The 19,977-nt window shown below is 49.0% G+C and overlaps 1 protein-coding gene across 2 annotated transcripts in view; it reads right to left on the bottom strand.

Moving 5' to 3' along the window:
• Window positions 1-1,417: 1,417 nt before the first annotated feature.
• The window catches only part of rgs12b (regulator of G protein signaling 12b), a 279,570-nt gene continuing 261,010 nt past the window's right edge, over window positions 1,418-19,977 (bottom strand). Inside the window, exon 18 of one of the 2 annotated variants that reach the window (XM_072515711.1) lies at window positions 1,418-2,592. In XM_072515711.1, coding sequence (XP_072371812.1) covers window positions 2,246-2,592 — 347 coding nt within the window. In that variant the 3' untranslated portion in view covers window positions 1,418-2,245. The remainder of the gene's footprint in view (window positions 2,593-19,977) is intronic. The other variant, XM_072515712.1, reaches the window with a different exon arrangement.

Genomic DNA, 19,977 nt, shown 5'->3' with positions numbered 1-19,977 from the left:
ATTTGAGAGACATCAATAAAAGAACCTATGGGCAGAATTTAATACTCCACCTGGAGCTACTTAAGGGCCTCCTCCTGCCACTTCTGGAGCGGAATTCTCCGCCCCGCCGCACCCCTTTTCTGGTGCGGTGCGCCCCCGCCGGCAGCGGGATCCTCTGTCCCGGCAGCCGGCCAATGTTGTTTCCCATTGTAGCCACCCCCACGTTGTTGGGAAATCTGTGGGCGTGCGTGCACTGCCGGTGAAGCGGAGGATCCCATCGACGGAGAATCCCGCCCCTGGTATTTAACAAGCAGCAGCTGGGCCATGACATGTGGGCAAACCACCAGGTAAATCCTGGCAGGCTTAGGGGGGTTGGGAGTTGTCCTTCCTTCTTGGGCATCCTGGGTGAAGCCAGCAGCAAGGGAGGGACCCATCAAAAGATATCCCCCACTACCGCTCCCCCTGGCTGGCCTTGGTGATTCCTCCCCCATTACCTGCTTTACGGGCTCCAGAGACCTCCATGGACCTACTGGGGCACCGACAGTGGCCATTGTTCCTGGTGGCACTGTGGTACTGCGGAGTTGCTGGTCTCTGATTGACTGAAAGCTCTCAGAGGCGGGACATCTGCCAGGCACCAGGAGGTGTGGCGGTAATAGCCCTTGGTGGAGCCAGGAACACCGACAGTGGCCACCAGATTATCTGAGCTCTATTTAATGGAGGTGACAGAGGTCTGACCCGCTGGCTGGAGAGCCAACCGTACCACCTTTGGGGAAGGCCCACCAAATTAAGTGTCACACAGGCACTTGACAGGACAGCGCTGGGTCTTCCCCAGGATCAAGGACCCCTGAGAGTTGCTGGCCAACCAGAGGCCAGCGGTTTATTGACCAATAGTTCCACTGTGGCGGGGGGGGGGAGCGTGGCTGTGGCTGCCATCTGTACTAGACCCGCTCGAGATCCAGTATCATCACTGGATCCCAGGTCACAGGTGGTGAGAAAGGGGTGGAGGGGCATGGGAGGGAGTTGGAGGCAAGGGCAAGGGGTGACTTTCAACAGCACCCTCCCCCCAACCATTCACTTTCCAGATGCCAGCTCCCTCGATCAGGCACTGAGTGCCATTGAATGAGTGAAGCCCCCACTCTCAAGCACCCAAGTTTGTTTGTTGTGCCCCCCATTTAGCGAGCCTCCCACCTACCGCTGGATTAATACAGGTTGTAGGTGTAAGGCCTTTATTTATTAATTGTCCAATTAATGGCCTCAACTGGCAGTGGGGCAGGAAGGCTGTCTATGAGCCTTCCCACCACTAACTTAATTGGGGTGGAGATGGAAAGGTAGCAGGGTTCCCATTGGCCATCCTCCCACTTGACTAAAGGCCCTCCCGCCACTGGCGGGGAGGGGGGGGGGGGGGGGGGGTTGCAGAATTAAATTCCACCTCCTGACTTGGATTAAATCCTGATGGGGGTCTCGGAAATGGCCATGGCGGGGCTGCCAGCAACTCTCCAGCCGGTGGACGGGCCCACTGCTACAACTATTAAATTCTGCCCCTTATTCCTATGGTTTGGATCATGGGAGGATTGGAAAGGAAAATGGAGGGAAAATATAACAGAAGGTAGCAGAGGAGAAAATGAATATAATCGACTGGATGGAGTTAAGGTTCTGGAACGTGTAAGGGTAAAATGGGACAGACAGAGGTGGAGAACCATGGTGGTCAACATTCTGAGACGATGACACCAAGGAACAAGCTCCTCACTATATATATATATATATTCCAAACAAAGATCAGCCATTTGTTTGCACCCGTGAACCTAACCCAGCTAGGATGTGGAGTTAAAACGTGCTCCAAAGTAACCCGATCAACAACAGCTTTGGTTTGCAAAAGCCACACTCATTAACATCCAACTTCTCTTGTACTGAGTCAATGTCATCCCAAAGTAAGATTGTTACTGTCTCAAAAACTGAATGTTAGTAAGTTGTACATGAAACATGCCAATATTTTACTCGCCTAGTTAGAACTATTACAATCACATGTTGGAATCACTGAATTAACCAAAAATCAGCTCTCATTTCTCAGAGTTATAGATTTTAAAGTGGGTAAATCTTTGTTCAATGTCGCTCGACCAGTGCTGGAGCTATGGGATGAAGTAACTCAATCACGAGCTCTAATTATCTAGTTTTCAGCAATAAGTTACTGTTTTTAATCACAATTTTCCAAATATTACTTGAAACAAAAAATTTGTCACCATTTTAAAGAAGGATGTAAAACCAAGAGTCAGACAAAAGTAGCTTTATGTTGTTCCTGTAATGTCTTACTCCTCTCGCTCTTTACTGTGATCAGTGATGGCAGTTCCGACATGCGATAAACTCCCGTGCGCATCCTCCCCTGGCAACTTTTCAGTTCTGAAATATATCCCTCAAAACTCAGGTCTTCAGGTCTAGCCCGAGCCTCTTCGGATTTCACTCCATCAATGTCAATAACCTTGTTGACAGGAAGTCCTACGTGGGAGTGGTTGGTACTGACGGCCAAAGCAGTCCCGTTTACACTTGTCTGTGCGTTAGGATTCTGTCCAAAGCAAGCAGGCTTCGTCCAAGCAATCTTTCCCCTTTCATTCAACGAATCTTTAGAAGAGTGAGAAAAACAGGCAGATTATGGCAACTACAAACAACAGGATTCAAATACCAATGTGCTGGCCTTTATCCAAAAACCACTATGCACACTCTTTGAAGACATAAAATGACTATCGTTTGTTAGGTATTATCAAGTTGGATTGGATTAGATTTGCTTATTGTCACGTGTACCGAGGTACAGTGAATAGTATTTTTCTGTGAGCAGCTCAACAGATCATTTAGTACATGAGAAAAAAAGAAAATAAAAAGAAAATACATAATAGGGCAACACAAGGTACACAATGTAAATACATAGACACCGTCATTGGGTGAAGCATATAGGGGTGTAGTATTAATCAGGTCAGTCCACAAGAGGGTCGTTTAGGAGTCTGGTAACAGTGGGGAAGAAGCGGTTTGTGAATCTGTTCGCATGTGTTCTCAGACTTTTGTATCTCCTGCCCGATGGAAGAAGTTATCAAGAAATATCAGAGGTATCATCAAACCGTGATGAGCATTTCATATCAAAATCATGAGCAATTAGTGCTCACAGTGGACACTCATGTCAATGAGCGGAGATTTCCTTTTGTTCTGGGGCACAGATGTTTTTAGGTGTGATACCTGCTACATGAAGAATGCATCTTAACACTTTTCTACAGACTGCAAGGAAAAGCTTACATTTCTGTAGTCACATCCCCACAATATCCCAAAGTACTTTCACAATCAGTTGCTCCTGATAAATAAATAAATAACCTTTATTGTCTCAGGTAGGCTTACATTAACACTGCAATGAAGTTACTATGAAAAGCCCCTAGTCGCCACATTCCGGCGCCTGTTCGGGTACACTGATTGAGAATTCAGAATTCTCAGTTGGTACGGGAATTGAACCCCCGCTGCTAGCCTTGTTCTGCATCACAAACCAGCTGTCTAGCCCACTGAGCTAAACCAGCCCTCCTGTGTGTTGCCACTAATGTTACGCAGGTAAATTTGGCAGCTAGTACCTGTACAACATGATCCTGCAAGTAGCAATTAACATGACAATCACTTAATTACTGGAACATGTCATCAGTGTGTAAAGTTTTGTGACTGCAGTCTCACAACATCTTTTGACAAGGTGGTAAAAACACTGATCCCATTTTGTCTGCACCCTGGAACATGTTTATTTTCTTTCAGTTTTTATTCTTTCATGGGATGTGGGTGTGACTGGCTAGTCCAGCATTTGTTGCCCATCCCTAATTGACCTTGGGAAGCTGGGGGTGAGCTGCCTTCTTGATCCACTGCAGCCCATGTGGCGCAGGAACTCTCAGTGCTGTTAGGGAGGGCGCTCCAAGGTTTTGACCCAGCGACAGTGAAGGAGCGGCGGGCGGTACATTACAAAGTTGGGATGGGGAACTCGCAGGTACTGATGTTCCCACGTATCTGCTGCCCTTGTCCCACTGGGCGGTAGAGATAGCTTATTTCAACTTGGGCACCTTCCAAACTCACGTTGTGGAAAAGACCTTCCTATAAATCATTGGAAGCTTCAGTCGAACTGCAGCCAGTAAAAACATCAGCCTCAAATCCATAAATTAGTGCTCATATTCATAAAAGGCCGTACAGAACTGTATAAAATACATGACAATGTAAGAAGTAAGGCTCTGGGAGAACTGAATAATATTTTTCCATGTAAATAATGTGAAAGCTGATTCATAGAATCTCGGAGGAAGAATAGGACATTCGACCTCCTCCGCCATTCAATATGATCATGTTGATCCTCTGTCTCAATACTATATTCACCCTTTCTCCCCATACCCCGCGATGCCATTAAAATCTGAAAAAAACTCATCTCTTACTTGAATACATTCCGTGATTTGGTACCTCAACTTCCTGCGGTCGAGAATTCCACAGGTCCACTACCCTCTGAGTGAAGAAATCTCTCATCCCAGTCCTAATCCTAATCCCTGTATCGTGAGACCGTGTCCTCTGGTTCTCGATTCCCCAACCAGGCAAAACACCCTCTCTGCATCTAATCTGTCCAGCCCTGTTAGAATAGAATCCCTACAGTGCAGAAGGAGGCCATTCGACCCATCAGGTCCGCACCGGCCCTTGGAAAGCGCACCCTACTTAAACCCACGCCCTATCCCCGTAACACTAAGGGGCAATTTAGCATGGCCAATCCGCCTAACCTGCCCATCTTTGGGCTGCGGGAGGAAACCGGAGCACCCGGAGGAAACCCACGCAGACACGGGGAGAACGTGCAGACTCCGCACAGACAGTGACCCAAGCCGGGAATCGAACCTGGGACCCTGGCGCTGTGAAGCAACTGTGCTAACCACTGTGCTGCCCTTTTCGCTCTTTTTTTAACCTGATGCACAACCTATAATTATTTGACCTTGATGTGTATGATCTGTTTTCCTGGAAGATCCTGGTTAAATGTTGGCAATGGAGAGCCGGGTTAAGCCAACATTCTTGGTTGATTGAGGCAGTCGAGATGGCCAAGGTGGGACCCAGTTTTCAGTGGCGGTTTCGCTGGTGAGCAGGCCTATGCTTCAGTGATGCCGTTCGAGATGATGGCTGCCATCGTGGATGACCGTCTCTGCTCCCCAACACAGATAACTGGTGCTCACATTGAGGAATTGTAAGATATCCTGAAGAGAATGGATGAAGCGGAGAAAAGAATCCTTTCAGCTGAGAGAGAAATTTCCTCAGTGGGTGCTCGCGCCTTCAGTCCTTAGAAATCCTTCTGCATAGTATGTCGAACATCCTGATTGATTCGGAGATGGGGCAGGAGAAGGAGTTTCTTGGGATTTTCCCTACTTCTATCCACCAGAGCTTACTCATATCCCCTCTTTGCTCTCCTAAGATTTCTTAAGCTCTATCCTGCACTTCCTGTATTCCACTAATGTCTCTGCAGTCTTGGATTGGATTGGATTAGATTTGTTTATTGTCACGTGTACCGAGGTACAGTGAAAAGTATTTTTCCGCTATCATTAAGTACATGGGAAAAAAAGGAAATACATAATAGGGTAACACAAGGTACACAATGAAACTACATAAGCACTGGCATCGGATGAAGCATACAGGGTGTAGTGTTAATGAGGTCAGTCCATAAAAGGGTCATTTATGAGTCTGGTAACAGCGGGGAAGAAGCTGTTTTTGAGTCTGTTTGTGCGTGTTCTCAGACTTTCATATCTCCTGCCCGATGGAAGAAGTTGGAAGAGTGAGTAAGCTGGGTGGGAGGGGTCTTTGATTATGCTGCCCGCTTTCCCCAGGCAGCGGGAGATATAGATGGAGTCAATGGATGGGAGGCAGGTTCATGTGATGGACTGGGCGGTGTTCACGACTCTCTGAAGTTTCTTGCGGTCCTGGGCCGAGCAATTGCCATACCAGGCTGTGATGCAGCCAGATAGGATGCTTTCTATGGAGCATCTGTAAAAGTTGGTAAGGGTTAATGTGGACATGCTGAATTTCCTTAGTTTCCTGAGGAAGTATAGGCGCTGTTGTGCTTTCTTGGTGGTAGCGCGACGTGGGTGGACCAGGACAGGTTTTTGGAGATGTGCACCCCTAGGAATTTGAAACTGCTAACCATCTCCACCTCGGCCCCGTTGATGCAGACAGGGGTGTGTACAGTACTTTGCTTCCTGAAGTCAATGACCAGCTCTTTAGTTTTGCTGGCATTGAGTGAGAGATTGTTGTTGCTGCACCACTCCACTAGGTTCTCTATCTCCCTCCTATATTCCGACTCGTTGTTATTCGAGATCCAGCCCAATATGGTCATATCATCAGCAAACTTGTAGATGGAGTTGGAACCAAATTTTGCCACGCAGTCGTGTGTGTACAGGGAGCAGAGTAGGGGGCTAAGTACGCAGCCTTGCGGGGCCCCGGTGTTGAGGACTATTGTGGAGGAGGTGTTGTTGTTCATTCTTACTGATTGTGGTCTGTTGGTCAGAAAATCAAGGATCCAGTTGCAGAGTGGGGAGACAAGTCCTGGGTTTTGAAGCTTTGATATGAGCTTGGCTGGGATTATGGTGTTGAAGGTGGAGCTGTAGTCAATAAATAGGAGTCTGATGTAGGAGTCCTTGTTGTCGAGATTCTCTAGGAATGAGTGTAGGGCCAGGGAAATGACGTCTGCTGTGGACCGGTTGCGACGGTATGCGAATTGCAGTGGATCAAGGCGTTCTGGCATTATGGAGGTGATGCGCTTCATGATCAACCTTTCAAAGTACTTCATTACGACTGAAGTCAGGGCCACCGGACGGTAGTCATTGAGGCACGTTGCCTGGTTCTTCTTTGGCACCAATATGATGGTGATCTTCTTGAAGCAGGTGGGGACCTCGGAGTGGAGTAGGGACAGGTTAAAGATGTCCGCGAACACCTCTGCCAGCTGTTCCGCGCAGGCTCTGAGTGCACGACCAGGGATCCTGTCCGGGCCTGTCGCCTTCCGAGGGTTCACTTTCAGGAAGGCCGGTCTGACTTCGGAAGTTGTGATGGTGGGTATGGGTGAGTCATGGGCTGTTGGGGCACTTGACAGCGGATTGTTGGTTACCTGCTCAAACCGAGCATAGAATGCATTGAGTTCATCGGGGAGGGGTGTACTGCTGAGGAGATACTGCTTGGCTTCGCTTTGTAGCCCGTTATGTTGTTCAGTCCTTGCCGAGAGTCTGTCTGTGATTCTAGCTTGGTTTGATATTCTCTCTTGGCATCTCAGATGGCTTTGCGGAGGTCGTACCTGGATTTCTTGCTCTCCTTATACTTGTTAAAAGCCTCTCTTTTCCTTCTCATCGTATCCTCAATGTCTCTGGTCATCAATAGTTCTCTGGGCTTGTCACTGCTTCCTATTACTCTAGAGGGAACAAATATGGCCTACACCCTCCCCACCTCATCTTTGAATGCCCCACACTGCTCTTCTGTAGGTTTCTCCACAAGTAACTCTTTCCAGTCTACCTTGGCCAGATCCTGCCTTATTTTGTTAAAATCTACTCTTCCCCCAATCCAAAACCACTTTTTGTCTATTTCTTTGTCCATAACAAATTCAAATTGCCCCATGTTATGATCGCTATCACTAAAATGCTCCCCCACCAACACATCAACCACCTGTCCGGCTTCATTCCCCAGAATTAGGTCCAGCACTGCGCCATCGCTTGTTGGGTCCTCTACATATTGAGCCAAAAGATTCTCCTGTACACATTTTATGAACTCTACTCCATCTAAGCCCTTAACGTGATGACTATCCCAATTAATTTTGGGAAAGTTGTAATCGCCTAATATAATTACTCTCTTATTATTTTTACACACCTCTGCGAATTGCGCACATATTTGTTCCTCAGTTTCCCGCTGACTATCTGGCGGTCAATAATAAACACCTAGCAATGTGGTTGTCCCTTTTTTATTCCTAAGCTCTACCCACAAAGCTTCATTTGATGCCCCCTCCAAGATATCATCTCTCCTTACCGCAGTAAGTGCCTCCTAATGTTAACTAATTTACCCCTCCTCTTTTACCCCTTCCTCTGTCTTGCCTGAAGATTCTACATCCCGGGATGACTGGGTGACTGTCATGTGACAGGAACACAACTTTGGTGCTTCATATTTTGCATTCTGTTTAGTAAGGGAACAAACAGCTGAGACGACTCAAGTGGAGTCGCTCCTTCCTCACTCTCTCTCTCTCCAGCCCACCTTACAAGCTCCGAACCCTATTTGTTGACCGTGACCATCCAGGACATCCCTGCTGCAAGCAGAGACTTCTTAAAATATTCAACCCGGCACTGCCATCTCCAGGTGAACAGCCAAATCAACCGCCTGCACCTTAAAAGAATAAGCATCAGGTTCACCGAAGGAAAGTCGGCAAGACCATCAAAGGCAGACAGAAGCTAACCGAATCACCACATTGTTGGCTGTACAGTCCTTTACTTCTCTGGACGCGAAGGTGGCAAATCTATCCTTCCCCACTTGGTATTCTGTCAGTGAGCATGTGTGAACTTCGAGCGCGTTTGTGCAGAAGCCATGACGTCATAGTCATAGATGTTTACAGCATGGAAACAGGTTCTTCGGCCCAGCTTGTCCATGCCGCCCAGTTTCTATCACTAAGTTAGTCCCAATTTCCCGGATTTGGCCCATATCTCTCTAGACACACCCTGCCCATGTAACTGTCTTTAAAGGAAAAAATTGTACCCGCCTCTACCACTGCCTCTGGCAGCTCGTTCCAGATGCTCACCACCCTCTGTGTGAAGAAATCTCCCTTCTGGTCTCTTTTGTATCTCACCCCTCTCACATTAAACCTATGCCCTCTAGTTCTAGACTCCTCTACCTTTGGGAAAAGATATCAACTATCTACCTTATCGATGTTCCTCATTATTTTATAGATCTCTATAAGATCACCCCTAAGCCTCCTACGCTCCAGGGAAAAAAGTCCCAGTCTATCCAGCCTCTCCTTATAACTCAGACCATCAAGTACTGGTAGCATCCTCGTAAATCTCTTCTGCACTCTTTCTAGTTTAACAATATCCTTCCTATAATAGGGTGACCAGAACTGAACACAGTATTCCATGTGTGGTCTTACCAATGTCTTGTACAACTTCAACAAGACGTCCCAACTCCTCTATTCAATATTCTGACCAATAAAATCTAGCATGCTGAATTCCTTCTTCACCACCCTGTCCACCTGCGACTCCACCTTCAAGGAGCTATGAACCTGTACTTCTAGGTCTCTTTGTTCTGTAACTCTTCTCAACTCCCTACCATTAACTGAGTAGGTCCTGCCCTCATTTGATCTACCAAAATGTATTTTATCATTTGATTTAGATCAGTTTAGGTCTAACCTCTTCCTCTGTTAAAACTCAAGAAAACCTGCCCGATTATTTTATGATCACAGTGTGTAAACAGTTAAACATTCATCAACTTTTCAAGTATATTCTTTTAATACAAAACCCGTTGCAGACAAATGAGACGAGGGAAAAGAGGTGTACCTATCGCCTGCCCAGTCACCATCCCCCTTCCCCCACCAGCCACTAACACAGCCCCTTCATCTGATTGTAATCCAAGATGTAGGCCGGAATTCTTTGGCCTTCCGATGGTGGCAGGATTCCTTGGTCCCGTCAGCAGCAACCCCCCGTCTGCAGGATTCCCAGCAGCGTGGGGTGGCTTCAATGGGAATTCCTATTGGCAGCAACAGTAACAGAGACTCCTGCCGCCAGCGAACAGTTCCCGCCTCCCGCAACCAAAAAATACACAGCTGGGAGACCGGGAATCACACCCATAATTGTGAGGCAAGGTTCATAAATTCTAGCTTTTTTAGTGGATCACCAAACGTCAACATCCTGGGGGAGTTACCATTCACCAGGTATTGAACTGGACTAGCCAGGGCGGCACAGTAGCACGGTAGTTAGCACTGTTGCTTCACAGCTCCAGGGTCCCAGGTTTGATTCCCGGCTCCGGTCACTGTCTGTGCAGAGTCTGCACATTCTCCGTGTCTGCTTGGGTTTCCTCCGGGTGCTCTGGTTTCCACCCACAAGTCCCGAAAGACGTGCTGTTAGGTGAATTGGACATTCTGAATTCTCCCTCTGTGTATCCAAACAGGCGCCGGAGTGTGGCGACTGGGGACTTTTCACAGTAACTTCATTGCCGTGTTAATGTAAGCCTACTTGTGACACTAATAAGGATTATTATTATATAAATACTGTGGGTGAGATTCTCCATATGGGCGGCGATTGGCTGGATTCTCCGATTCTGTGGCTAAGTGCCGACGCCGGTGTGGGAACTGTGGCGTTTTACAACACCAAAATCGGTGCCGAACCCTCACCGGTTCCAGGACCGGTGAGGGGTAGCAGCGGCGCCAGGTAGAACTCCTGGCTCCCGCGCCAAAAATGGCCAGGTCACTGGCCGCGCATGACGACGTCCTGCAGCTGTCATGCCGTACAACATGGCGCTGGCCGCGCGCGGACCCGCCCTGCCAGATAGTGCCCCATGGAGCCCCCTCGCCACCCCTGGACCACCCCCCACAACATTGCACGCAGACCCGCCCTGCCAAATAATGCCCCCATGGAGCCCCCCTCATCTTGGATTACAATCAGATGAAGGGACTGTGTTAGTGGCTGGTGGGGGAAGGGGGATGGTGACTGGGCAAGCGATACGTACCCCTTTTTTGCCTATTCTCATTTGTCTGCAATGGGTTTTGTATTAAAAGGATATACTTGAAAAGTTGATGAATGTTTAACTGTTTACACACTGTGAACACAGGTCAGAGCTATTTCCCTTCCAGGAATGGACATGTGGAGCTTCCAGGTAAGTGTTACAGCTGTAGCTTTTTTCACTGCCCTGGCTGGAATGCACTCTAGCATCCAGACAGGGGTCTCTTTTCTGGGGAGGGTCCATTTAGTTAGGAGTCTCTGTGAGGGCAGGGGATCCTTCAATTAGGAGGTCCCAGGGGTGGCTCCCTATTAAGGGGGGGTTTCTTGGGGAGTTCCCCCATTTTGGGGATCTCTGGGGGATATGGGTGTGTCTAGTAGAGGAGGGGTGGGCAGGTTGTGCATTGTGGGGGGGGCCCTCAGATGGACTTTGGGGGTAACTCCACTTGGCCCACCGCGAGGTCCACCACGTGAAGCTCACGTTTGGTGAGAACTGTAGTAACCCCCGCCCATGTGATTCCCAGCCCAGGGGACTGGAGAATCATGCAGGGTCATTAAGACCCATTTACATCCTCCCGCTGGCGCATGGGCATGAACCTTGATCCTGCCGTCAGTGGGAGGGGTGGGGGTCCAGAGGATCACGTTTGGGTCACCGACACCCGGTGCCAATCCCGATATTTTAGATTCTCTGCCGCATCGGGGTCCCCACTACCGGTGGGGCAGAATCCAGGCCTGTGGCTACAAGAGCAGGTCAGAGGCTGAGAATCCAGTGACGAGTAATTCACCTCCTGGCTCTCCAGAGCACGTGCGCAATCTATAAGGTACAAGCCAGGAGTGTGAGGAATGTTTTCCCCTTGCCTGGATGAGTGCAGCTCCAACAATTTCTGGCCCCTTGACACTGCCAGGGTCCCACTCAGGCAGTGCTAAGGTGCCTGGGTAGCATATTTCCTGTGCCAGGGCTCGGCCCCAGGGGTGTACCCCACCCCGTATGAGGTGGGGTACGGCGGGCTCTAGGACCCCCCCTCCCGCCCAACAGGTGAATTGGGGCGTGGGGTGGGGGGGTTCCTGGGTGCATCGGGTGGTCGAGAGATTGGGGCATCATCGAAACTCCTCATTGCAGGAAAGCAGAGCACCGCAGGAAACTCACGCAGGCACGGGGAGAAAGTGTAAACTCCACACAGACAGTCAACCAAGGCCGGAATTGAACCTGGGTTGCTGCCGCTGTGAGGCAATAATGCTAACTACTGTGCCACCGTGCCACACTGAGTAAATCGGATTCAGTTCCTGGACTCCCACTGACACCGCCAATAAAATATCTCGTTTTACACTGGTTGCCACACTTAAGAAATGAGGATTACCTCAAAGGGCCTCTCTCCTGCTCTCAAAAAAAAAGGAATGTTAAACTATTCCTGAGTGGTATTTGATTGTTTGCATTCAAGTCTTCGAAGTTTCTTTCAGTGAGCAAATTCTCCATTTGAAGTTTCTAAGTCTCCACAGCTCACTTCTTCAGTATGAGATAACGGGGTCCAGTCCAGGCTCTCCAGAGTAAGAGGTTGATGGTTATCAACTAAGGCTTAGATTGCATACTGACGTCTAAGATGCTCTGACTCACAAATTGCCTGAAGCTCAAACTTGGGTTTAATAACTTCATGGGCGGGAATGAACGCTGTCTCTCATCGGAGGGAAGATCAAGTGAAGGTTTGCATCATCTTTCGCAGAAAATGCTGGCGGTGAACCAGGTCGGCCTAGTAACAGGCAAACGTAACCTCCAGTTATGTTGACTAAAAGCATTAAATCAAACATTCTCTTTGGGAAGAGGATGGATTTCAGTTACCTTCCTGACATGACATACTCCGAGCACTGAAGGTTGCAAAAAGCAGAAGGAATCCGACAGCAGAGAGTTAATAACAAACTCATTTAAACAGATTATGGACATAGTGGAAATCTGGAGCTGTGAGAAATAGGAAGTGACCTTGACAACCCAACACAAGTACCACAGCCATTTTCTTTCCATGGCCAATAAAAACAGCAAGGGGAATAAAAACAATCACGCCACAGCGCCAAGATCTGACCCACTGGGACCAAATGTATAAGAGTTTGTTTTATCTTTCACAATTCTGCTACGCAGCAATGCGTATCTTCAACAAAAGGGGCAAAATACTTCACAACACAGCGTGTGCAGGAGTGGAGGCTCCAAGCACTGCATTTATTTTCTGCCTCTTATGCGCACAAAAGCAAGCGCCTCATGGGCAGGATGTATAATTTTCAATTTTCTAATCAACTGTGCAGCGAGAGCAATCACCCAGTCTGTGTGGAAGGTGAAGCTAAATAAAACAAGCACAATTCAACAGTATCACGTCACAATGTTTTAATGTTTAAATCCAGGGTTTTCAAAAGATACTCAGGAATTAGGATTTCGTAATGGCTTTTAATAAGCCGTATTAATTGGCTCTATTACATCATCATAAGAAATTGGAGCAGGAATAGGCCATTCAGCCTCTCCACCATTCCCGAGGATCATAGCTGATCTGATTTTGGCTTTATCGCCTCTTTCTTGCCTGTCACCCATAAACCTGGACTCAATCGATGACCCAACCTCCACTGTTATCCTGGAAGAGAATTCCAAAGACCAACGACTCCCTGAGAGAAGAAATTCCTCTTCGCCTCCGTTGCGAAATGGGAGACCCTTTGCCATTAAACTGTGCCCCCTAGATCTAGATTCCCTCATGAGAGGGAAACGTTTTCTCAGCATCTACCCTGCTAAGCCCCTTCCAGAATTTCATATGAATACAGACCCGCCCTTTCCTCATAAGACCTCCCTTGAACCTTCACCAGAGTTCAGAACGCAAGACCGTGCCCAGCAGTTCCCATATTTTTTCTTGTGATCTAAGTTATGTTATCAGTTGGAAGCACCAAGCAGCAAAACCTGCTATTGTCCCACAACTGAAGAAGGAAAGCTTATAACGAACTATCCTGGATTGCAGTCAACTAATTTACTATTAGTCAGATATAATGTGGAGCTAACCACTGTGCCACCCCAAGGAAAGGAAGGAATCTTCTATTCATCTCTCGTGTATATGCCTCTAGAGAAACTAATGATTTTATTTGCTGTTTTATGACCTGATCTCCTTGGATTGGCGCTTCAATGGCCGATCTACATACCAAGCTCTCCACTTCCATTTAAAATCGAAGGTAGAATTCTCCTCCCTGTTCTTTTAAAAAGTATTAAAGCATATTTTTCTACTTTTGAAGCCTCTACCTCTTCCCAGCCTGTCCTTGCATTCCTTCCATCGTTCGCAAGAGTATGGTAACACAGCGTCATGGTTATTTAGCTGACTAATGTTTTGTTCATTCACTGGGTCTGGGTATTGCTGGCTAGGGCAGCATCTATTATCCGTGAGAAGGTGGTGCTGAGTCACTGCCTTGAACCGCTGCAGTCAATATGGTGTAGGTGCACCCACAGTGCTGTTAGGAGTTCCAGGATTTTGGCAACAGTGAAGGAACGCTGAAAAAAGACCTGGATTTGCACCGAGTTGGGATAACTTGAAAAATGGCGCATGGGTCTCACTCCCGGGCTGTCTGATTTTCAGGAGTGTCTTTAAAGGCTGCACCCAGCACTGCCTGACCTGGCCAGCTCCATTGCAAAGATAGGCATGTCCTACACATTCGCAGTTTTCCTGGAGTTGGGCCAGGTTTTTAAAGTTTTGTGATTCAAGGGCCCTCAAAGGAGTTAGGAACGTTAATCTGTGCGAGGGGACTACTTAAAAGGTGAGTTCAAAGTTCCTCCTCATGCTTTCCATGCCCCATGCTCCCATCACTCCTTGTACCCGCTATGCAAAGCACACATAATGAGGCTTGGCTGAGAATCCAGAAAGCCATTACTCTTGTTGAAACACCTGAGCCCCAGGCAAAACATTGTTTGATTGACATGTCTGCCTCTCTAATGCCTGCTATCAATTTAACAATGTTTACGTACACAACATTAAGTGGTTTCAAGGGTTTGTGATTCCTCTAATTAACACTTTAAAGGGTTTAAATTATTGACACTTTTATTGCCCTATAACAATATTACTTTTATTTAACCTAGTGGATGGGCGACAAGAGAGCACGGTGGTTAGCACTGTTGGTTTACAGCGCCAGGGTCCCAGGTTCGATTCCCGGCTTGGGTCACTGTCTGTGCGGAGTCTGCACATTCTCCCCGTGTCTGCGTGGGTTTCCTCCGGGCGCTCCGGTTCCCTCCCACAAGTCCCGAAAGACGTGCTTGTTAGGTGAATTGGGCATTCTGAATTCTCCCTCTGTGTACCCAAACAGGCGCCGGAGTGTGGTGACTAGGGGATTTTCACAGAAACTTCATTGCAGTCTTAATGTAAGGCTACTTGTGACAATAAAGATTATTATTATTAAAAGCTATTCTTTAAAAACACATTGCTGTTGTTTTAGGAATAATTGGTTTGATACAGAGCAGAGTGGGTCAATGGGCATGGAAGTGTCACAGTTTGGTACAGGGGCATGAGGAGCCATGGGGCGGGGGTGTTGGAGGGGCATAACTTGGCAAAGGGGGCATGAGGTTGCCATGGGTTGTGGGAGGGCATAACTTGGCATTGGGACTTGAGAGGCTATGGGGGTGGGTGCAGTGCCATGGCTTGGCCATGGCGAGTCTGTGGGGGATGAGGACCGGAGGGCCTTTATGTGTTTTTTTTAAATCTAGGAAAATGTCCCACAGCGCCAAGGTAGGCCTTTTAAACAGCACACATTGGCACCCGGCAGCTCCTGTGCTTTCTTCAGTCCACTTTCCTGCATCGGCTGGCCCAACTTGAGCCAACACTCTCCCCGGTAATGAATATCCCACCTCTCTGGGCATTTCCTCCTGAAGCAGGTGGGCTGAGCTGGGAACTCTCCTCCCACTCACCTCAGTGATGAAAATCCAACCAATAGTTCCAAGTCAGGATGCTGCGTGGCCTGGTGGGGAACTTGCAGATGACGTTGTTCTGCTGCCCTTGTATTTCTAGGTGGTGGAGGTCACAGGTTTGGAAGGTGCTGTCGAAGGAGCCTTCCAGAGCTGCTGCAGTGCATCTCGTTGATGGTACACACTGCTGCCACTGTGCGTTGTTGGTGGAGGGAGATAACATTTATGGTGGTGGATGGGGTGCCAATCGAGTGGGCTGCTTTGTCCTAGCTGATGTCAAGCCGCTCGACTGTTGTTGGACCTGCACTCACACAGGCAAGGGGCCAGCATTCCTGATTTGAGCCATCTGGTCAAATGGGGGATTCAGCGATGGAAATGCCTTCGAATATCAGGAGAGATGGTTAGATTCTCTCCAATGTGAAATGGTCAGTGCCTGAAAGCTGCTCTTGCATTTGGACACGGACTGCTTCAGTATCTGAGGAGTCCTGAATGGTGCTGAACATTGTGCAATCATCAGCAAACATCTACATTTCTGACCTTATGATGGAGGCGGTTTACTTATTTTTTTAAAATGTATTTTGATTTATTTATGGGATATGGGCATTGCTAGTTAGGCCAACATTTATTGCCCATCCATAGTTGCCCTTCAGGCGGTTTTCTTGAATCGCTGCAGTCCCGGAGGTGTAGACACACCCATTGTGCTGTTACTGTTGCCCCAGTGACAGTGAAGGAACGGCGATATATTTCCAAGTCAGGGTGGTGAGTGACTTGGAGGGAAAACTCCAGGTGGTGGGGTTCCCAAGTATCTGCTGCTCTTTCCTTCCAGATGATAATGGCCGTGGGTTTGGAAGGGTGGTGTCTAAGGAACCTTGGTGAGTTCCTGCAGTGCATCTTGTAGATGGCTCACACGGCTGCCTCTGTTTGTCAGTGGTGGAGGGTTTGAATGTTTGTGGAAGGAGGAACAATCAAACGGGCTGCTTTGTCCTGGACTGTGTCAAGCGTCTTGAATGGTGTTGGAGCTGCACTCATCCAGGCAAATGGAGAGTATTCTATTACACTCCTGACTTATGCCTTGTCGATGGTGGACAGGCTTTGAGAGTCAGGAGGTGATTTACACACCGTAGGATTCCTAGCCTTTGACCTGCCCTGGTAGCCACCGTATTAATATGGCTAGTCCAGTTCAGTTACTAAACGGAAACCCCCAGGAGGTTGATTGAGGGGGATTCAGTGATGATAATGCCATTGAATGGCAAGGGCGGTGATTAGATCCTCTCTTGTAGGAGGTAGTCATTGCCTAGCACTTGTGAGGCATGAATGTAACTTGCCTAGGATTGTTGGGCCACGTACACTACCCTGAAGAACTCGTACAACAATTGACTTCCAATAATCACAACCATCTTTTTTTGTTCTAAGTAGGACTCCAACCAGCGGAGAGTTTCCCCCTTGATTCCACCTTTTCAGCTCTGCTGCCCATGTTTGGTCCATGGCCGTGTTAAGGTCAGGAGCTGAGTGGCCCTGGTGGAACCCAAACTGAGCATCAGTGGGCAGGTTATTGCTCAACAATTGTCACTTGATAGCACTGTCAACACCACCTCCCATCACTATGCTGATGAACCGAGAGTAGACTGACCGGGGGGGGGGTTATTGCTTTACCTGAACAGGAGGAATTTGCAGGGGCCTGAATTTCATGCTCTCCTATCAGCAGTTCTTTAAAGACAGAGGTGTGGGGCAGGGGGAGAGACAATGCATGACATTGAAAGAATGAGCTTCATATGGGCTTCATTCTGCGTTCCCACCTACCCCGACCTCATAGTGCCTTTATGTTTTACACTGGGGTGGACAAAGCCTTGGACGTGCCACTTACCCCAGTTATCAGCTACTCAATTTTTAGGTTAGAGGGAGGAATTCCGACATGGAGAAAGCCCCAAAATGATTGGACTCAGGTCTCAGGCAGGAAAGGGGGGCAGGCGGTGGAGTGCCTCCATCGTCGCAAACCTCCTTCTCACAACATCAAGGTCCAATCCCCCACCTTCTCGCCACCCTGGGACCCCAAATATTCCTTTCCAGCCAGTCCCAGGACTTAGACTCTTGTCAGCGTAATGCATTTCCTAGTCTGCCCACTGCTCCTGTCGCTGCAGAAACTGGAGAGCTGGGACTTCCGGTTGCGGTGATGCCTTGCTAGCCGCACGTTTCGGCGGCTCCAGCTCCGACGGACCTTCGGGCTCTTTTAAGAGCCCCAACGGGAAATTTTTGGGCGACGCAACCCGGTGTGGGGTGAGTGAGAAGCTGCAGCGCGAGGAATCGTCGACCAAAGGGTCAGAAAGGGAGAAGCACAAGATGGCGGCAGAGAAAGCGCAGGCGACATGGGGGCCCCGAGCAGGATGAGTTTTTGAGACGGTGCGTGGAGCTGCTGAAGAGGGAGGTGCTGACCCCGATGCTACAGGAAATTGAGGGGCTCAAGGAGGCACAAAAGACCCAGGAGACAGAGCTCCGCGTGGTGGAGCAGAAGGTGACGGATAATGAGGACGAGATCCTGGGCCTGGCGGTTAAGACACAGACGCACGAGGCACTTCATAAAAAGTGTACTGAAAGGATCGAGGCCCTAGAAAACAGAGCGCGAAGGAAGAACCTTCGGATACTGGGTCTCCCGGAGGGTGTGGAAGGAGGGGACTGTGGAGCTTATGCAAGTACGACGCTGAGCTCACTGATGGCTGCTGAGGCCCCTACGGGCCCCTTGGAGGTGGAGTGGGTACATCGGATCCCGGCGAGAAGACCAAAAGCGGGAGAACCACCCAGGGCGATAATCGTGCGATTTCACCGCCTTAAGGATAGAGAAGAGGTCCTGAGATGGGCTAAAAAAGGTGCGGAGTAGCAGATGGGAGAATGCAGTGGTACGGGTGTACCAGGATTGGAGTGCGGAGGTGGCGAGAAGGAGGGCGAGCTTTAACCAAGCCAAGGAGGTGTTGCATAAAAAGGTGAAGTTCGGGATGCTGCAGCCGGCAAGACTATGGGTCACGTATCAGGAGAGACACCATTATTTCGAGACGGCGGAGGAAGCATGGACCTTTATCAAAGAGGAGAAATTGGATCGGAACTGAGGGACTGACGCTGCAGGAAATGTTATTGTTAATGTTATGGTTGAAGTTAATTGAGAAGTAAATTGGGGAGACATTGGGAAATGTGTGCCCCGGTGAGGGGGGAAAGACGGGACATAGATGGAGAATGAGGAAGGGGAGGGGAAAGGGAGCTGCGCCACAAGAGGCGGGTCAGGTAAAGGGATATTCCCGCGCCAGAAAGAATATGGCGGGAAGACAGGCGCAAGGGAGTTCCCCACACGGGGGGGGGGGTCGAGGAGTGAGCAGGAGTAGCCGGGGTCAGTTGAAGTCAGCTGACTTACGGAAGTAATATGGGGGGAGCAATCACGCTAGAAAGAGATCTAGCCTGGGAGAGGGGGGGGTGGGGGAAGAGGGGGAGACAACTGGGTTGCTGCTACGGAAATCCAAAAGGAAATGGCTAAAGAGTGGGTGGACGGGGATGGTATGCGACGCTGGGGGAGCGAGTGGGAGCGCGGAGGCGGGATATGGGACTGGCCGAGAGAAGGTAATGGCTAGTCGACACGGGAGGGGGGCAGGTAGCCCCCTAGTGAGGCTGATCACGTGGAACGTGAGAGGCCTGAACGGACCGATAAAAAGGGCCCGAGTGCTCGCGCATTTGAAAGGACGTGGTTATGCTCCAAGAGACGCACCTAAAGGTGGCGGACCAAGTTAGGTTAAGGAAAGGATGGGTGGGACAGGTGTTCCACTCAGGACTAGACGCAAAGAACAGAGGGGTGGCCATTTTGGTGGGGAAACGGGTAGCATTTGAAGCAAAGAACATCGTAGCAGATAGCGGAGGTAGATATGTAATGGTGAGTGGCAGGCTGGAGGGAATGGAGGTCGTGTTAGTTAATGTATATGCCCCGAACTGGGACGATGCGGGATTTATGAGACGGATGCTGGGGCGTATACCGGACCTGGAGGTAGGAAACTTGATTTTAGGAGGGGACTTTAATACTGTGCTGGACCCGGGGCTAGATAGATCCAGCTCAAGGACCGGAAGAAGGCCGGCAGCAGCCAAGGTGCTTAAGGGGTTTATGGACCAAATGGGGGGAGTGGATCCATGGCGATTTCTTACACCTAGGGCTAGGGAGTTCTCCTTCTTCTCCCATGTCCATAAAGTGTACTCCCAGATAGATTTTTTTGTTTTGGGAAGGTCGTTGATCTCTAGGTTGGAAGAAGCTGAGTATTCAGCCATAGCGGTTTTGGACTATGCCCCACATTGGGTGGACCTGGAATTTGGAGAGGAAAGGGAGCAGAGCGCACTCTGGCGATTAGATGTGGGATTGATGGCGGATGA

This window comes from Scyliorhinus torazame, chromosome 9 (genome assembly GCF_047496885.1).
Source record: "Scyliorhinus torazame isolate Kashiwa2021f chromosome 9, sScyTor2.1, whole genome shotgun sequence".
Lineage (NCBI taxonomy): Eukaryota > Metazoa > Chordata > Chondrichthyes > Carcharhiniformes > Scyliorhinidae > Scyliorhinus > Scyliorhinus torazame.
Note: the sequence above shows the minus strand (reverse complement) of the source record. Positions and strands in the feature narration are given on the sequence as shown.